The 17131-nt window shown below is 35.4% G+C and overlaps 1 protein-coding gene across 20 annotated transcripts in view; it reads right to left on the bottom strand.

The window, feature by feature from the left end:
* The window catches only part of Mbtd1 (mbt domain containing 1), a 65930-nt gene that overhangs the window by 11171 nt on the left and 37628 nt on the right, over positions 1-17131 (bottom strand). For 19 of the 20 annotated variants that reach the window (XM_078042260.1, XM_040268977.2, XM_021724105.3 and 16 more), the window contains 10 exons: positions 14193-14310; positions 11135-11269; positions 10658-10746; positions 10220-10454; positions 9504-9559; positions 9096-9200; positions 5406-5553; positions 4494-4576; positions 3475-3709; positions 2917-2994 (listed from right to left, as the gene is read on the bottom strand). In XM_078042260.1, coding sequence (XP_077898386.1) covers positions 2917-2994; positions 3475-3709; positions 4494-4576; positions 5406-5553; positions 9096-9200; positions 9504-9559; positions 10220-10454; positions 10658-10746; positions 11135-11269; positions 14193-14310 — 1282 coding nt within the window. Of the gene's footprint in view, positions 1-2916; positions 2995-3350; positions 3710-4493; positions 4577-5405; positions 5554-9095; positions 9201-9503; positions 9560-10219; positions 10455-10657; positions 10747-11134; positions 11270-14192; positions 14311-17131 lie in introns of those variants that run through there. The other variant, XR_013436125.1, reaches the window with a different exon arrangement.

The raw sequence follows: 17131 nt of genomic DNA on the forward strand, positions 1-17131 counted from the left end.
TTTTGTCATACATTTATAATTTTTACTTGATCCATTTAATGTAAATATTTATTTTTTGGTTCAGAAAATGTTCCAGAGTGTGCAATGGGTATTACAAAATTTATGCCACACACACTGTATTTCTAAAATCCAAAAAATTCTGAATTCCAAACCACATCAGTCCTACAGATTTCTAATGAGGGTGTGTGTGTGTTTGTGTTTTTTCTCTCTCTTTTTTTTTTTTGTGGTGCTGGGGATCCACTGCAGGGCCTTACATTTGCTAGGCAAGAGCTCTCTCTCTGAGCTACATCCCCAGCTCAGGTTTGTACTTCTTTTCCTTTCTATATCCAAAGAAAAATTTAAAGGCATTAAAATGATGTCATAATATTGAGAGCTATGAAAAGTCACAGTTTATGAATATATTCCATCTATATAACTAAATTCAATATTCCAGCTAATCCAGAAATCTAGTAAGGATAAATATCACCAGTACTGATATTATTACCTCATTAATTACATTCTTTCTTCCATGCCCCTAGCCCATTAATTTAAATAATCTAAATCCCATAGCCAGAACCAAGCCTTGAAAGAATCATATTGAGGGAGGTGTTTGAAATGTGTACACAATAAGTCATAAATTAATAAATAGTATTATTCATAAATCTGGGAGTAATAAAATTAATTTTTTTTTTTTTGCAATATGGGAATGAACCCAGGGCCTTATGTACCTAGGCTAGCTCTACCAGTGAGTTATAGCCCTAGCCCTTTGCCTTTTTAAAATTCTTTTAAAAATTTTATTCTGAAATAGGGTGTCACTAAGTTGTCCAGGTTGGTGTTGGGTAGCTGAGAATATAGGTTTGCACCATCATATGTAGCATAAAACCATTTTTAATTTGATATCTGGGAAAGAAAATACTGAAATCTCACAATTTTATGACGTGTTTTCCAACAGAAAGTTATAAGACCAGTTAAACTGTCCTGTAAATTCCTCTTACAGAAAGCTAAGGGATTACATCTGCTAAAGTTAATCCACAGTTAAAAAATTCTCACTGAATTCTTCCTAATTATATCCGGATGAATAGGAACTCCTTTGATCTGCCTGGTTTGATAATACTCTCTGAAGTACTTTTAGGGGAATATCAGACTTTCTAGGCAGCTGTTGGCAAAAAATTCTGAGTCTGTGCATCCTGTAAAGGGGCAAGAGACAATCTTTTCTCTGTGTAGAGAAAATTGACTAGGGTTTTGTGTTGGGAAAAAAACTTTTTTTTTTTTTTTTTTTGAGATACTGGAGATCCCCAGCCCTTTTAATTTATTTTTTGGTACTGGGGATTGAATTCAGGGGCAATCAACCACTGAGCCATATCCCCAGTCCTCTTTTATATTTTGTTTACAGACAGGGTTTCACTGAGTTGCTTGGGACCTCACCGTTGTTGAGGCTAGCTTTGAACTTGTGATCCTCCTGTCTTAGCCTCTCGAGCCACTGGGATTACAGGTGTGCGCCACTGTGCCTCACTGGTTTAATTTTTTTTTTTTTTAAGTTGTAGATTGGGCACAGTACCTTTGTTTTATTTTTATTTGGTGCCAGGGATCAAACCTAGTACCTCACGTGTGCTAGGCAAGCGCTCTACTAACTGAGCTTCAACTTCAGCCCTTATTAAATTTTTTTGAGACAGGGTCTTGCAAAGTTGCCAAGTTTGGCCTTGAACTTGTGATCTTCCTGCTTTAGTCTCCTTAGGTTCTAGGATTACAGGTGTCATTATTCCCAGCCTGAAATTTATTTTTCAAAGCACCATTACAGTGGCCAGTAGAAGTTTTTAAGTTCCTCCCTTAAAAATTATAAACAAATAAGTAATTAGAAAGATAAGAATAAAAATATACTTGAGTCTTTATGGTGCTATCAACACTTATTTCAACATATGGCAAGTCAGTTGGAGACATTTTTTTTAAGCCTTTTAAGTTTTAATCCTCCAGAACATTTTGCTTAAAAAAACCTTTCATTAAGATACATAACCTTATCTTAGAATAAAATATTCTATGATATGCTTCATGAAGTTATAAAACCTGTGGCTTTCTATGCTGGTGGTGAGGGTAATATATTTTTGGTACTAGTGATTAACCCAGAAGTTACCACTGAGCTACATCACCAGCCCTTTTCTAATTTTTAAATTTTTAGACAGGGTTTCAGTAAGTTCCCAGGATGACCTCAAACTTGCAATCCTCCTGCCTCAGCCTCTTGAGTAGCTGGGATTACAGGCCAAAAAAAGATTTAAATTTAAAAGAATCGAATATCAGCATATTTTTATATTTCTGTGGCTATTAATGTCAATGATCATTCACTGTAAGGCAAAATATAGCACAAAAAGCACACTGAGAAAAATTGGTTTGGTAGCCATCAGCCTGGATTGATTGTTCTAGAAAGACAGCTATACTTTGTAAGAAGAACTTTTTTTCTTTTTTTCTGAAACCAGGGATCAAACCTAGGGTTTTGCAGATGTGAAGCAAGAGCTTTGCCACTGAGCTACATCCCAGCCCAGAAGGATGGGTTTATTAAGCTCTGAGTCTACTGTAAGCATCAAGTACCTGCTTTTTATTTATTTATTTTTTTTAGCTTTTAAAATGAAAAGTTAAAAAAATAAAAAAGTATTGACTTTTGGTAGGTTTTTAAATGATTTCAAGAAACATTTGTTAAAAAAAAAAAAGAAACATTTGTAGGTTTCTTTCTTTACCATGTAAATACTATGGCAGTAATTTCTCCTCTCAATTAAAATGTTTTTCATGATTGAAAAGGTTTGCCTTTTATGGCATACTGCACCTTTAAGCATAATACATAATGCAGATCATCAGTTCTCACAAGGATAGAATTTTCTGTGCAAGAATACTGTGACCCCAATTGGTTAACAATGAGAAAATGTATGTAAACACCACATGGTGACCCACTTTTCTTATGTCCTTTGTATTGCTGGGACTTAGCCTTTTTCTTCTGTTTTGATGAAGCTGATTGGCTTTCTCTTGATGCTGAAAAATAAAAAGGAAAATTGGTACCAGATAATTGCTTACCACTTCAGATACAATTTAGATGAACTGTCTTTATGAAGACCATTATGCTTATAAAAATACATGATGCTCTGAAATAAGGATATACTTTTTCTACAAAAGCAGGAGCCTCAATACCAAACAGATTCCACTATTTACTCAATAGTACTTATTATACACCAATACATTTTTTTTTGCCTGTAATTTTAAACTTGTCAAAACTGCAAGACCAGTTTAACCTGGTGACTACTGTGTTTCTATAGTCACTATGTAGTTCATACTGCCATGGTACACATGGTCTGATTCTGTGATAGTGTTGTTGAGTCTTAATATCTTACCTGGCAACCAATCAGACATAGGTATATTCTTGTCCTGTGAGCTCACAAGATGATTTATGTGAGACAGTCCTCTGGAGAATTGCTGATTTTTACAAAAGGACACCTTTTCTGTATACCAACTTACACTGTGATGCTGGAGGCTGTAGTTGATATCCAGTTAACTGACACCACCCTACAGGATAGAGGTCAGGAGACTCACAGTCTACCCACTGATCGTACTCTTCTTCCCATCCATCAAAATGTATCCTCAAGAGACGATGAATAATTCGAGTTACTGTGGCTACACATATTAAACGTGGCTCCATGAGATCTACTGCTTCTAATTTCATTCCTACACGAAATCCATGATTTGGAACATCCTGACACAGAGAAGCAAAATATTAACACTGTTTTATAGAAAGACACAAAAGTCTACTATGATTTAGAAAGCAAAAAAGAGAAGACATATAGCCAAACAACATAATTTAAAACGAAAATTCCCATTCTTTAATTATGCAAACATATTATGAAACTAAAGCATTCAAGAACTAGGTATGATATGTTCTCATTTCTATTTCATTTAGATTAAAAACTTTAGAAACAATCTTTTCTCTTAAGAAAATATTTGTATTGCTTTATCATCAAATATTCATTCATATTCATTCATTTTTGGGTCGGTCTGTCTATCTAATCTATCTATCTATCTATCTATCTATCTATCTATCTATCTATCTATCTATCTATCTATCTATCTATCTAGATATCTATCTATCTATCTAATGTATCTATCGCTACCACAGATTGAACTCAGGGGCACTTGACCAAGGAGCCACATCCCCAGCCCTATTTTGTATTTTATTTAGAGGTAGGGTCTCATTGAGTTGCTTAGCACCTCACTTTTGCTGAGGCTGGCTTTGTTTTTTTTTTTTTAGAGAGAGAGAGAATTTTTAATATTTATTTTTTTTTAAGTTCTCGGCGGAGCTTGAGCCACATCTCCAGCCCCCTGAAGCTGGCTTTGAACTCATGATCTTACTGTCTCAGCCTTCTGAGCCACAGAGCATGGCCTAAATGCTTATATTTATATTAGTCTTCATTAAGGTTATTCTAACTCAGGCAAAGAAACATATGTGAGGTCATCATTATTATGCTTCCATTTAAACTTACCTTATTAAATAGTTTTACTGGTGCTGCAATGGAGCCAGTTTCCCTGAGGTAGTCAAACCATTTAAAAGGAAGTTTTGTGTAACCTAAAAGAAACAACTAGTTTTAAGTAGCAGTTCATTTAAAATTAGCATAAATATTATAATGCAGATAAAATAATTCAGCACATTCAATTTCAGATTTAAGCAATGTGAGAAGCTCCTAACTCGTGCTCTTATACTACAGAGTGCAATGGTTCCTTCATGTTACAACCATCCTTCCTTTCCAGACACACAGGTGTGTCTGCCTACCCTAATGCAAAAGTGACTCTTCTCTGTTCTGTCTATAACAGACTTTTGAGGGTGTTTTTGGTTACACTGAAGATTGAACCTGAGGTTCAGCGTGCTAGGCAAAAGCTGTACAATTAAGCTATAGTCTATCCTCAGACTTTAGCTTTTTCAACCCCAGGCTTTTTTTTTTTTTAAACCTTTATTTATTTATTTATTTTACCCAGTGCCTCACACATGCACTCTACCAATGAGCCACAACCCCAGCCCAGTCAATCCCAGGCTTTTGAACAGTCTAGCATTTAAAACTCTGGAGCGGTATTTTTCTCTTTTGAAAGAATACTTGTTCAGCCAGCAGTAGTATTGTAACTTTTGTTTTTACTTCCCCCCCCATCTTAGTGAAAATCTCAAGGTCCAGATGTTGAAATTAATAGTGTAATTTATTAAAGCTAGCTAGAATATAATGCTTTTAAAGCAACCCAGAACTCTCGTGTGTGTGTATGTTTGTATGCGTTTATTTATTTATACACATACACACATATTGTATATATACCCACATACCAAGAAAATCTAGGGCTGTGTTAAATGTAAGCAGGTACCATGTAAGAAGAAATCAGGATTAAACTCCAGTTAACACTGTATCAAGTACCTCTGGGTGGAGTAAGTTCAATCATGTTAATTTCACAGAAACCGACAGGGAAAATAGAAGGAGAGGTTGCATGGTAACAGAACCAATCAGATCCATCTGCTGCTTCTGAGCCATCGATCCCAATCATCAGGAATCCATCAGCCAGCACCTTTTAAATTAAGAGAATCCCAAGTATTTAAAATTAGACATCACTATTTTAAAAAATATTACCTTAAATTAAATGACATTCTAAAAGGAAAATCTACTGTATAAAGGTCTCTGAAGAGAAAAAAAACACTTCTTTATTGAATTATATTAAATAATATGTTATAATGAAAAACCTATGTAAGCTGTAGGGTGCACTAGAAACAAAAACACAACTATATAAAAGTGATATCAGAGGTCTGGGAAACAGTATCTTTACCAACCACGGGTTGCTGCTCTTTACAATTTAATCAGGTAGGACTGTCAGCCACTCTAGGTAATATTGCCTTTACTTCTTTCCTGCTGATTTATCACACAAAGGAGTTTCTCCAAACCTTCTTCAGCTTTAAGTTCTAACTTGACCTCTTTCATCATGCTTCTCCACAGCCCCAAGGGTGGCCCATGAAGGGGCTCTTCTTTATGCCTCATATTGTTTTAACAAGAAGTCCAGTCTCCCCCCATTTTTTTTAAAGGTAGAGAGAGAGAGAATTTTTTTAATATTTATTTTTTAGTTCTCAGCGGGCACAACATCTTTGTATGTGGTGCTGAGGATCGAACCCGGGCCGCAAGCATGCCAGGCGAGCGCTCTACCACTTGAGCCACATCCCCAGCCCCCTCCCCCCATTTTTTAACAAGACAAACCTTTTCTTTTTTTAGAGAGGGAGAGAGAGAATTTTTCTTCTTTAATATTTATTTTTTCTTTTTCGGCGAACACAACATCTTTGTTTGTATGTGGTGCTGAGGATCAAACCTGGGCTGCACGCACGCCAGACGAGCGCGCTACCGCTTGAGCCACATCCCCAGCCCGAAAACTTTTTCATCTTGCCCTGTTACCAGTAGGACCTTAGTCCAAAAACATCATTTCTTATACTCTAATGTTTCCCAATTTTTATTACATTTAAAAAATATTTTATCTCTAGCAATAATTATAGGTTCAAAAGGCACAACAGCATAGACCATGAACTCTGTATACCTGCATTCAGAGGCCTAATTTGAGGTACAAGTCATGCAATTCCTTGCTGAATCATTTCTGTTGTTATTGGTTATTTACTCAATCCAGTGACCTTTTCCCCCAGCACGTATGCTCTTCCAATTGCAGCTTCATGGAAGTACCTGATAATTACTCTTAACTTCTTGAAACATTTTCTCATAGACTTTCATCACAATACGGTCTACTGGTCAATATTTCCATCTCTATAGCCCCTTTTTCATTTCTTTTGGTAGTTGCCCTTTCACTTCCAGCCCTTAAAATTAAGTTTCTGACTGAAGCTGTTTTCTTTGTTTTGAAAACTTAATATGTACCTTGAATGATTTAATGGTCAGTTTCTTTATATTCCAATGATTCATAGAGTTATTTGAGTTTGACTCCCTTCCAGAGTCTTAGTCCTGCATTTTACCTGTATTCTAAAACTAAGCCAACAGCTCCTTCTTTATTCCTTCAGAGGTAACTGGTCATCAGGTCCCACAATACCAACTCAAACATTTAGTCCTTCTTCTTTTTTTTTTTGTATTGGGGATTGAATACAGGGGTGCTTAACCACTGAGGCACATCCCTAGCCCTTTTTATATTTTATTTATAGTCTCACTAAGTTGCTTAAGTCCTAAGTTCCTCAGACTGGCTTTGAGCTTGCAATTTTCCTGCCTCAGACTCCTGCTGGGATTACAGGTGTGCGCCACCATGCCTGGCTCGGTCTCTTCTTTATCCTTGCCCTTAACTGCTCTCTTCATCCACTATGAACATTTCCGCTGTTAAACAGAATGACTTGTGTTCAATCCAGAAAGCTTTACTAACTTTTTGTATCTACTAAGATGCCCAGAATGGCCTGGCCAACCATTAAAGGCTACACTATTTTTAGTCTCTGTCCCCAGGTTCCTTTCTTCTAGATATTTCTATTAAAATTGGACACATACAACAATAACTTTCTCTTCAAGCTAATGGTTTCGCCTTCTGTCTCTGAGAGAAGTATCTCACTCATCAGGATTCTCTTCTCCATCTTTCTAACCATAGCTGGCTGGATCAGGGGCTAGAAATGTATCACACAGGCAGTCAAGCCAATAGCTGGGTTCAGCCCTTCAGATTCTTTCAGTCATTGGAATTAACAGACACATAGACTGTTGTCAAGTCATGGTGGGAGGGAACTGAAAGGCTATTATATAAAATAGAGCTAGGGACTGCCAGTGCACATGGAAACAGTAGAAAGAGAGTGAAAGAAAAGTGGCATCAACTCAGAGTGGAGCAGAGATGGGACAGAAAGGCCCTGGAAAAGGGGAGAATAATACTGGATCTGTGCTTTCCCAGTTCTCATACATTGTCCTTGTGTCTGTGTTTCTCTACTGTGAGCTAACTTGAGTGGGTTTCTGTACCTCATCAACAAAAACCTTGACCTAAATATCCAATGCAACTTCCCTGATATTGCTGCATGTGAAACTTGCCATTTCCTACACATGGACTATACTTTCACCTTAGGCTATCTTGTATTAAGCTTATTTTTGTACATCTTATTTTTGTTCCATATGACTATAAACTTTCCAAGAGTTCAAATCACATCTAGCACGGAAGTATTAATTATTCTCCAAATGAAGCTTGATATTCTCTTCACTGGTCATCTCACTTCCCTGGAATAGAGCATGATACAATGGCACTGCTTCCCAAACTTGCCTGACTGTGAGATCACTTACAGAACTTCTTTTCCAGGCAATATTTCTTGCTATTCTGATTACACAGGTTTGCAGGAGATCATGGGAATCTGATCTCCCTTATCTGGAAGTTTTACCACTAGTCAGGTAGAACCAGTTTTAGAAGATGGGGCAGCTTTGTAATGGTAATAAGAGGCACATGGGATATGGCAGCCACATAAGTGTTTGCCCAACTGTATTAAGATGTAAATCACAATTTACTACATTTTTACATAAGCAGATTCTGCAATAGTGTTTCTTAACCAGAGCTGTATATGAGAATCACATGGGGTCTTTAAAAAATGCCAACGCAGAGGCCCCAATACAGACTAATTAATTTGGAATGGAGGGAAGGGGTTTGGCCAATTTATTTTTTTTTAAGTTCTCCAGGAAATCTTGATGCTTACTGAAAACTGAGAACCCTTCTAGATATTTTCATAAGAACAGTTACATATGAAATGGAAAAGAGAAAAAAAGAAAAAGTGTATCAAGAGGAAGAAAAATCATAAAAAGAAACACAGGAAAATTGAAGATAAACTTGCCCTTGTCATAATACTGTTTTGGATTAACTCTGACCAGGAAGTAACTTTGAAATACTCTTTCTCTAACTCAACGATATGCTTCTGCAAATAAAAACAGCAGACTCAAAATGACTATCCTAATAAGCCACAAAGATCTGATAACAGAATTCAAACTCACTTTGAAATTCCTAATAAACTTTTCCAATGAAGATCCAGACATGCACAATTAATGAATATGACAGTGTTTCCTTCTACTAGCATAAGCCCAGTTCCTTTATAATTGTATTTGTTTCAAAACCTATTCTCTTACCTTTCTAATGGTTGCAACACATATTGTAGAAAGATTTAATGGGTCTATAGCTTCCAATTTCATTCCTTCCTTGAACCATTCCCCACTCTGGTCTACTTCTTTTACCTAAAAAATTATATGAAAGCACATGCAATGTTATAGATGTTACTACCGATTTGAAAAGGTTTACCAGATTCTTTCTCCTTCCTACCTAATATTACAACTTAAATTTCCATTAGGAAATACAGAGTTCAGGCAAAAACAATTTAAGAATAAGTATAATAAAGATTTGTGATACTTATGGATTATAAAATCTTAATCCATTTAAATGAACATATGTAACTGTGATTTCCATAATTTTAGGAAAAAACCCCACAACCCTCTTTCAAATCTAATTTACAAATGAGGGTTCTTATAAAAACTTCTTACCTTAGCAAATAAATGTGGTGGTGTATCAAAATGTCCATCCTGTTTCTTTGTAATATCTACAAGGAAAAGTTACATACTAATCTGTCAGCATTTGTGAGAAGACCAAAAATCATGTTTCTTTGAAGGCTTCAAACTCACAAGGTATGTAATACTCTAAAACATGGCAGAAAGACATGCCTTCTACATTTATGGTGAATAATATTAAGTCTTTTCTCTCTTTAGGATATATGTCCATATGTTATTAAATACATTTCAGCTGATTAGAATGTTGGTAATCCCATAATTTGGGAATTTAGAAACACGTTTTAATGTGTCTAGTATCACCAAGCCTAGCCACATTTAATCTTGACATTTTAATTAAAATTGAATGGGAAGGGATAGACTATATGTCTATCAAATGGGCATGGCTAAGAGTGCATAATTAATATTATTATTTATGTATCTTTTTATAGTGTTGGGGATTGCCCCAGAGCCTTTCCCCAAAGCCTAATGCATGAAAAGTGCATTATTTTTTTAATTGAGAGTGAGAGGAAGGCATATAAAGGAATTAGTTAGGAGACTAATTTGAACCCTCACTAACTGAGGTAGAATAAACAGCCCAAACAACTAGAATGGTATTTTTTAATCTATGCTATTCTTCAGAGAAAAATAACGAAGTAGCATAATTCAGCCTCAATGACACTCTTTCAATAAGAGTACTTGTTTCCGGTACTCACCTGATCTTTTGAAACGATGGCCTATGCTTCGAGACCAACCAATGTGATGGATTAAGGGGCTGTGCATATGGCACCAGAAGTCATCTGTTCTATCTTCACTCTCTTCATACACTAGTCTCAATCTTCCACCAATTACACTTTCCACTACAGCCACTCGTGTCCGACACAAATGCCTCTTGTCAACCACTTCTACTCTCATGCAAGGCTTAAAAGGATACTGCATACTCTCAGAAACCTTTAAAATAAGAACAGACAGAACTGTTCAGAATTCATGAAGAAGGCATATAAGTAATTTTAATAAGTAATATAAAAAATACTAAATATACTTGATATTTGACCCAGGTCACCCAGTTCATGAAATTAAAACAACTCCTTAAAAAAATCTCAAAGTTATTCTCTCTTAAGAGCTCTTCAGTCTTTTTAAGATCCTGTTTTTACCTTTTGTGAGAAATCAGGAGGAAGTGTTTTGGCACCAGTAAGTCTTTTCACTAGAAAGGCTTTCCAGTTTGTATATTTATGTTGAATAGCTGAAACAAAACAAATAACCAGTTATACTTCAGCAGGAAGTACAATTGCTTCCTAAATTATTTGTTAAAAAAATAACATATTTCTCTGTCAGAGTATTAAGGTTCTCAAAGTAACAAAAATAGAGAAAACATGTTTTGTTAGTACAAAAGTTCCTTTCATTGAAAAGTATTATTATTATTATTTTTTAAATATTTATTTTTTTTAGTTTTCGGCAGACACAACATCTTTGTTTGTATGTGGTGCTGAGGATCAAACCCGGGCCGCAGGCATGCCAGGCGAGCTAGCTATCGCTTGAGCCACACCCGCAGCCCCGAAAAGTATTATCTTAATGTCTATATTACTTTAAGATCACTATGTGTGAGACAGCACCAAGATAGATGTACTTACTTCTTGGAGGAACAAGAGGTTTTCCACTGGCTGCACACCAACCAACTGGATGGATATCAGAACCACATATATTGCACCAGAAGTCCAGACCAGAGTCATTTTCAAATCCTTCATATCTTAAAAGGGCATTATAACCTGAGACCAAGAAATCAATCACTATATGAGGCAAATAAATAAGAAAACCTTGAAGAAAATGGCTGTCAAGCTTTAGTGTGCATCTGCAACAGAACCACATGCAAGATCTGTTAAGAGACAGAGGTTGGGTGGTTTGAGAATTTACATTTCTAATAAGTCCCTTCGTGATGCTGTTGCTACTTTTGAGAACCATTTGTTCAATGTGATTAATTCAGCTGTTTTTAGAGCATATCTTCCTGTCTTGAATGCATTTCAATTTACTGATAATTTCTCAAAATTTAGGAAAAAATGTTGTGAGAATAAAAGAAAAAGTTTTGATAAATTAGTAAAACCTTGTCAAGTCACAGAAATCTAGCTGAAGTATATTTAAAAAAAAATCACTTTATTAGCTGATCAGGTGGCTAATTGCTCTAAGATAATTCTCAATGTGGCTACTTCAACAATCTTAAAATTCTGTCTCATTGGGAAATAAAATTTTAAAATGCTAGGTACAAAATTCAGTAAACATAAAAGTATGTAAAAATCACTTAAAAATTATGTCCTAGGCAAATAATAAGCTTTATTTTCTGGAAAAAAATGTATATCGTGTTTATAATTTAGCAAACTTTAAGTTAACAGGTAAGGCTTAATTTGAGGCCTCTACTGAAATAATGGTCAATGTATTTGTATTTCAGGATAGAAGCCAAGTTCAGCTTGCATTTTCTTATACTTATATATATTTAAAGCATTATATTTTTAGTTCTAAAACTCACAGAACAATTTATGAACTTGCTCAATATTACTGAATTCTATGATTAATACAAGGCTTAATTCTACAAGATCAAAGTGATTTAAAAGGAGACATGAAGCAATTAGATAAAAACAGAAATGTAAAGTGAAAGATGGAAGTTAGAAATAATTCTTAGATATTAAATGCATTTTTTTTTTTTTGGTACTAGGGATTGAACCCAGGGATGCTTAACCACTGAGCCATATCCCCACTTCTTTTTAATATTTATAGACACAGGTCTCACTAAGTTGCTTAGGGTCTTGCTAAGTTGCTGAGGCTGGCCTTGAATTCGCAATCCTCTTACCTTAGCCTCCCAAGCAACTGGGATTGCATGCATGTGTCACTGCACCTGTATAAATGCACTGATCTATTTAAAATGCAATGGATTTAAACATTTGGGACATAAACAATATGTTATTTTAAATTATAATGCTTATAATATAAGCACTTAGAGGATGCTTATATAGTTATGTAAATATTTCAAGAAAAGGTAGGGATTGAACTGGATGGTGATACAGCAAAGTACAGAGCTTTGGACAGTCACTTGCAATGGTGATCTCGGGCATATGACAAAAAACAATGTTGCATTAAGGAGAGAGACTAGATTCATCAGAACAGATGGTTTATGATGGGAGCAATAAGTTTGATGAGTAGTGTATGATAAAACTCATCAATATTTGTAAATGGTGGGTGACCATTAACATCCTTTAAGGATGAGGAAGCTATTAAAGATTCTTAAGCAGAAAAGTAGAATTAAAATTATATTTAGGGGCCCTGGGATGCAGCTCAGTAGTAGAGTGCTTGCCCAGCATGTGAAAGGTCCTGAGTTCAATCCCTACTACTGTAAAAAAAAAAAATTTGTTTCTGGATGCTATTACGCCTGCTTGAAATCCAGGTGGCTCAGGAGACTGAGGCAGGAGGATTGCGAGTTGAAAGCCAGCCTCAGCAAAAGTGAGGTGCTGAGCAACTCAGTGAAACCCTGTCTCTAAATAAAATACAAAAAGGGGCTGGAGATGTGGCTCAGTGGTCAAGTCCTCCGAGTTCAATCCCTGGTCGTCCCCCCCCCCCCCCCCGCCTATTTTGTTTTGTTTAAGGTAAATTAAAGTCTTACAGCAATATAGTGTGGGACAGTATGCAGAGTGTTCTGAGAAGAATGACTAGAAATGAGATTCAAAGAGGAGGATTACCCCCTCTCACAGTAAGTAAGGATAATTCTCTTTATCTGAGTGGTCGCCCTTCTCTAAAGTACTATAGTACACTATTTACCACAGTACCACTGATTCAGTACCTTGTTGCACAATGCCTGTATTTAACATTTGGCAGATATGAGCTTACTGAAAAAACAAACCTTATATTTCCACACATCAATTGTCTATACTGTCTAATGTACTAGGACCCCTAATATGAGCCATAAGGTCCCAAGGGCCAGGCACAGTAGAGGCCATAGGAGTGAAGAGTAAGGAAGAAGTGAAGATGTACAACATTATCAATAGTGTTTACTTTTATCATTATGTACTGTATAACTTTTTTTTTTTTTTTTTTTTTTTTTAGTTATCTCAACTTTTGTTAATTTTCAAAGTATTTCCCTACATAAGGGTTGGCAAACTATATTTTGGCCCATTTTCTGATGAACCTAGGGAACTCAACCTCTGAGCTATAACCCCAGTCCTTTTTATTTTGAGACAGAGTCTCCCTAAGTTGTCTTGAACTTACAATCTTTCTGCCTCAGCCTCTCAGTAACTGTGATTACAGGCATATGCAAACATGCCTGGATGATTTTTTTTTTTTAAATGGCCTGGTATCTAAGAGTAATTTCATAATTTTAAATGGTTGAAAAGAAAAGAAAAAGGAAAAGCAATATTTTAGTAAGATGTGATAATTCTATGAAATTCAAATTTCAGTGCCTATAATAACCAGAACACAGTCTACTTGTTCATGTACTGCTATGGGTGCTTGAATGTTATAATGGTAAAGAGGATTATATGGTCTACAAAACTGAAAATATTATTTGGCTTTTTATAGAAAAAAACTTGTCAATTCTTATTCTATGTCATATCATTTATCTGGCAATATTTGCAAAATTTATAAAAATACTTTAAAAAAATTATGAGTGTCATTGGCATTTTCTAGTAAATGATCATGCATGCTTTTCACCTGCTAATTTTATAATTCCAGCAATCCAGAAGACTTTGGTAGGTAGGCTGCAGTCTGTATTGGGAACTTCTACTCTCACATTTTCTGAGATATCACCCCAGCAGGTCCCCATAGGTGCCTGTCATATAAAAATTATTAAATTATCATCTTATTAACATAAGGCCTAAAACATATTACTCAAAAGAAAAGAAATTAAGCATTACCATCAATAATAGAAATATTAAACTAAAAATGTCTTTAATTCATTCAATTCCCTCTAAAAGGTAACTGTCATTTCCCCTTAATTGAAATTCTAATCAGAAGAGGTCAGGGTCAAGATTAAACTCTAAAGATAAAGACAGAATCTCTATTATATTAGACAGATTCATGTTCACTTCAAAATTCAACAGTTTTAACACAAGACTTAAACAACAACTTTCCTAAAAGCTGAATACAACCTTGGTAGACTTCATGAGATAAAGATGATTTGAAAAACTTATTTTTAATGAATACACTTATCCTAATCCTTAATTTTAAAAGATGTAGTCAAAGAGCAGAAAGAAAAATAACTCCAATCAGCAATGAGGTTTCCAACAACATGAATAGGAGAAACAAATTTAGCTGTGTATATTTTCAACTTAAGTTTAAGTCATAGAACATAAATACATTCTTTTAAGATAGACAAGAGGGAAAAAGCATTGAAAAGTTATTTAAAAAGGTGGAGTTGGAAGAGTTTTGGGAGATGAGTACTATTGAAAATCATTAATTATTTCAAACCTTGTCATGAAGGAATTACTATAAAGAGAAAACTTCCAATGTTAAAAATGGTTAAGATGGGCACACAAAATGGACTGTGCATCACAAAGAGATTTTCCAAAATATAACACATTCCCAAATTACCATTTCTATTACATTTTAATCCTTAAACCATAATGCAATTCATAATTATTTGGAGCTTATGCAATGGTAAATTAAATCAAGTAAGTAAACTTACAAATATATATAAATGCAGATAATTATGAATTGTTTCTGAGGCCCTAGATAATCAACTCTTCATTAATATAATTTAGAACTTTGGACATAAGTAAAAGGATTAGGTGAGGTTATAAAAGATAACATGAATAAATACGGAAAAAACAATGTAACCTCAAAGTTCAAAGATAAAGAAATTAAGACATCCAAGAGTTTCAAGAACTAGCCAATTTGTACACTGGGAAAATGTCTTCCATAGAAGGTCCCTCATACTTTGGTGGTGGATGCTAACCCAAAAAGAGGTTAGCCTAAAACAATATTTAACTCCTATCCTCTGAATTGTCTTATGAAATTTCTAAAGGACAGGAAGAGAATATCAAATAACACTGAAGTAGGACAAGTCTAGAAACCAAAGACAGAATCAACTAATGGCTACCTCTTTGAGTTTCAAGCAATGAACATACCTCAATAACTTGGAGACATACCCAATCTTGGCTATTTCTGATTCTGGGAGGGAAAACATACCTATCTCCCCATGTTGTGCCAAGAATATATTCATTATGACTACTACTTTCCTTTTTAAATTTAAAGATTGGGCCCTTAAGGTTCTGCTACCTCCCCCTACATCATTCTAGACTGTAGGGCCATCCCTATTGCCAGCAGTTATGATCAGAAAAGGAAAGGATGGAAGGAAGACAGGTATCAAAGACTAAGCTAATGTATATTAATACAAAGACCATGTAATTATTTCTATAAGGATGACTAATTAGAGCAGACAGATGCAGTAAAATGTAAGCATAAAATTGTATTCAATTGAACTAGATAGAGTTTCTATTCCTCTTTGCTTGACTGCCAAATCTGTGAATTTGGTATATTTTCCATTGAGAAGAAAGAGGTATAGTTATACTGACAAGCTGGAGTTTTTAGGTGGACATGTGGTGATAAGTGAATTTGGTATAAAGGATTCCCTTTGGAGCTAGATATGATAATCTGTCATACCGACTTTTTTTTTTTTTTAAGTCTTAGCATTTGTTTGGAGAAAATAATTTTTTTAGTCACATTTTATTGAAGAAACCAAGTATCAATAATGCTCATTTAAAAAACAAAGATAACATTCACTTTAGTGGGAGATCTTATTTTTTGGTTCCTACAGTCTGGATTGGTATAGGAGAAAGTAGCAGAAAGTGACATTTGTTCTTGCCTGTAATGTTGTGGTTCTGCTAGGCCCTCTTAAACCAATCCATATGGTTTACTCTAAGAAAAAAATGAATAAACAAAAACATCAACAAGAAAGAGCACCACAGTCATAGTATAGTATGTGCTCAATGTGTTGAACAATGTAATTTCACAGATATATCTGCCCTTTTGTTTAAAATGAATATTCTGAAGTATGGAAGACTAAATGACCCAGGGCTTAACAGCCATCTTCATCCAAGTCATCTGTCTTCTCTTGCTGGCAGGAGGGATACCTCTGAAAGTCTGGATTGGCATAGCATGAACTAGCAGAACCATCATTTACAGGTAACAACAAATTTACCTTCCAGACTCAGGACGCGAGGTCCACCTCAGGCTCCTCCCAAACAAGGAAGATCTGCTCCACCACTTCCTGCTCCAGGGCCACTCGTGAGAGCTATCTGGGAGCGACTCTCCTTCCCTGCAAGGTAAGCTGTCATCAGGTCCTGTAGGACATGGCCAAATCCAAATGCTGAGGGATCCCCAATACAAATGTATGATAACCTCTATCTGTCTGTTTGTAAGAAAATAATGGGGCTGGAAGTCTTACTTTCAGAACATTAAGAACATTCTCAGATAGTCCAGATGGCCAGTATTCAGATTCTCAAAGGGCACACATGATGCTTAGGACAGAAATACAGTTTTCCCTCCACAGAGCTGCCAACCTATAATGTTATTTTGATAACCACAATCTTTAATATATTAGCAGATACATAAGTGGGTAGAGGTTAGATCTGAAGTTGTTACACATAAGT

This window comes from Ictidomys tridecemlineatus, chromosome 3, assembly GCF_052094955.1.
Source record: "Ictidomys tridecemlineatus isolate mIctTri1 chromosome 3, mIctTri1.hap1, whole genome shotgun sequence".
In the NCBI taxonomy this organism is placed as follows: Eukaryota; Metazoa; Chordata; class Mammalia; order Rodentia; family Sciuridae; genus Ictidomys; species Ictidomys tridecemlineatus.